Genomic DNA, 2,694 nt, shown 5'->3' with positions numbered 1-2,694 from the left:
TATATATAATTTGAGCTGATCATATTTTCAGATGTTTTCTCCTCTTCTTGTTTGTGCCTATCAGGAGACAGAAAGCCCCCCAGTCCTCTGAGCAAACAGCACCAACATGAAGACTTGAACAGTGTGCATGGACTCTCTCTCGCTACCTCATCCTCCTAACCGGGACTCAAACACACCCTAATTACCAGACACATTTAACTGAACTCATTTCAACAGCTCCAACAGTAAGTGAGATCACTACAGTGGCTTGTTTGTGACTGACAGTCAAAAAAAAAACAAAAAAAAAAAAAACAACGCAGGCCCCGTCAACATGCGTAACGAGTGAGCGCAGCAGCTCTGTCGGCCTTCATGGCTACTTGAATGTAAGCTTGCATGGATGTATCGGTGTTTTCCCCTCCCTGGTGGATAGTTTATTTCCCATTTTTTTTATGTTGTTGAAATATTTCATGTTGCTAAAGGCTGTATCTAATTGAGGCTACAGGATAAAAAAAAGAAAAAAAATACATGTAAATCCGCTCAATGTTTATTATAAGACAAGGTCTATTCAATGATTCGTCATTTATTATTGTCCTAAATCGTGTCCACGAGTGACTTGACGATGCGAACAAAGGTTATAAATTGTCTAAATGTAAAATATATACTAAAGCTTTAATTATATATTTTTCTAATTTCATTGTGAATATATATATATATATATAAAAAAAATAAAGGCCGTCTTGAATGCCATCTGTCGTTCTAGCCTACATTATTGTTTTATTGGTCCGTGAAGTGGCACCAAATTGAAGAAGGGGCGCTAACTGGCTAATGTAGAGTTAAGATATCTGTAATAACATTTTGTAAAGGTTTTTTCCAACTTTGTTTGCTCTTAACTTCCCTCTTTCTAGGGTCAATGTTTTAATATTATTTATTTTCTCTTTTTCTAGGGTCAATGTTTTAATATTATTTATTTTTTTCTTGAAATTGAAAGCCTGTAATTGTGAAAATAATGAAATCACCCGTCTTACACTGACCGAGCTGAAATTAGGGGAAATAAGTTCTCTTCAGTGAACAGAGGACTCAGTTAAGAGAGTGGCGTTTTGCTTGTCCTGACAACTTTATATATGCGGGGCAAAAACCTAAAAAAAAAAAAAAAAAAGCCAGGACTTTCTTCTTATGAAAGCATTTCTTATTTGGAATTGAACCCTAATGTCGATAACGATTAGACAACTATTTAGTGGGAATTTTGTTTACTCAGCCATGGAGCTCTCTGCAGGCTGGGCGCCTCCGCTGATGCTATCTGGCTTGTAATTGATACCCGCCATGATGGAAATCAGAGGGCTGATCGTACACCTTCATCAACAGGGTTGTACAGGAGAGCAACTAGAAATCCTGGGCTCTATACGCACCCACACGAAGCCCCAGGAATATGTTTTATCCGCAGATGTGACGGGGATTTTCCCCAATACAGGCCTGTGTGGCTCTGCCCTCCCTCTGTAAACAGTTTATTCCTGTAGCCTGTTTGTTTTCTGCCAATTCCGACGAAACGACTTCTCATTGCACTCCCTCACAGGTTACTGTGTTCCACTGAAAAATCGTTGCGAAACTTTACGACAAAAATCATTCTGCTGAGCTTGCATTTATATTTATATTTATTTTTTATTTTTATTATTATTATTATTTTTACAAGAATTTTCTGGATTTTGGATCAGTTTTTTAAGCAACTTTAGTTTTTATCGAATTCTTATTGTTACCCTTTTTTGGTGTGTTTGAGATTATTAGCTGTTATAAAATATGTTTTATCACATTTTGTTGCTAAAATATGTGAATTTAAAAAAAATAGTCGTGCAACAAATAAAGCATCATTGTTTTTATTACAAATGGAATATAATTAGTTTTCTTTAAAAGTTAAATTTCTATCATTACATGTGCATGTAATTCAGCTAAATCAATGAATAAGTTATTGCTTCTTCTTTAAATAAATGAAAAGCAGCTGTTTTAAATAATTTTAGGTGGAAATTCAGAAGAATCTGTAGATGCACTGATCAGAACTTTCCTGCTCCAAACAGATCTCCATTTTTCTTTAGACCTGACCGGCTATTTTGTAACGAGTATGCAAAATCAGCCAGAACCCAAAACGCAGCCAAGACCAGAGATCAGATCAAAAAGTTTATTACTAAATAAAGGGAAGGGGGTGGGTTCCACAGGGAGTGGTCACACTGGTGAGTGAGGAAGTGGGGGACCAGCGGGGTCRGGGAGCCAGCTTGGAGGGGGTAGGGTGAAAGGGCAGAGGGGGCCGCAGGGACTCAGGGATGAACTAGATGACAGGGACAAAATCCACAAACCAGAGGCTAGTCGTTAACAGTCCAGGGTCATGCACGGGGGTTTCTCAGGCAAGGTAATCCAATAGACGGCAACCAGGAGGCAGGGTCAGGACCAGGCAGGGTTCAGCAACAGGAGGGCACAATCTTCAGAGCAGAGGGAAAAGGCAAAATCAGTGGTCAAAAACAGGCAGGATCAGRAAACCAGTAGACTAYTTGGAACATGGACAAGGCTYGAAAGCTGTGACWGTGGCAACAGACGRTCTCGCACTGAGCTGGTGACGAGCAGCTGTTTAAATAGGGAGCAGCACAGAGCAGGTGAGGGTAATGAGTAATCAGCCCACTGAAGGTGGAGCTGAAGGGCTGAAATCATGACATATTTCCAGTTTGACAAACT

At 39.2% G+C, this 2,694-nt stretch overlaps 1 protein-coding gene across 1 annotated transcript in view; it reads left to right on the top strand.

Moving 5' to 3' along the window:
- pax1a (paired box 1a) overlaps positions 1-863 on the top strand; it is a 5,424-nt gene extending 4,561 nt beyond the window's left edge. The window contains exon 5 of the mRNA XM_008399555.2: positions 65-863. Within this exon, the coding sequence (XP_008397777.1) occupies positions 65-159 (95 nt within the window). The 3' untranslated portion in view covers positions 160-863. The remainder of the gene's footprint in view (positions 1-64) is intronic.
- Positions 864-2,694: the final 1,831 nt, after the last annotated feature.

The sequence above is a fragment of the Poecilia reticulata genome, linkage group LG22 (genome assembly GCF_000633615.1).
Source record: "Poecilia reticulata strain Guanapo linkage group LG22, Guppy_female_1.0+MT, whole genome shotgun sequence".
Lineage (NCBI taxonomy): Eukaryota > Metazoa > Chordata > Actinopteri > Cyprinodontiformes > Poeciliidae > Poecilia > Poecilia reticulata.
Note: the sequence above shows the minus strand (reverse complement) of the source record. Positions and strands in the feature narration are given on the sequence as shown.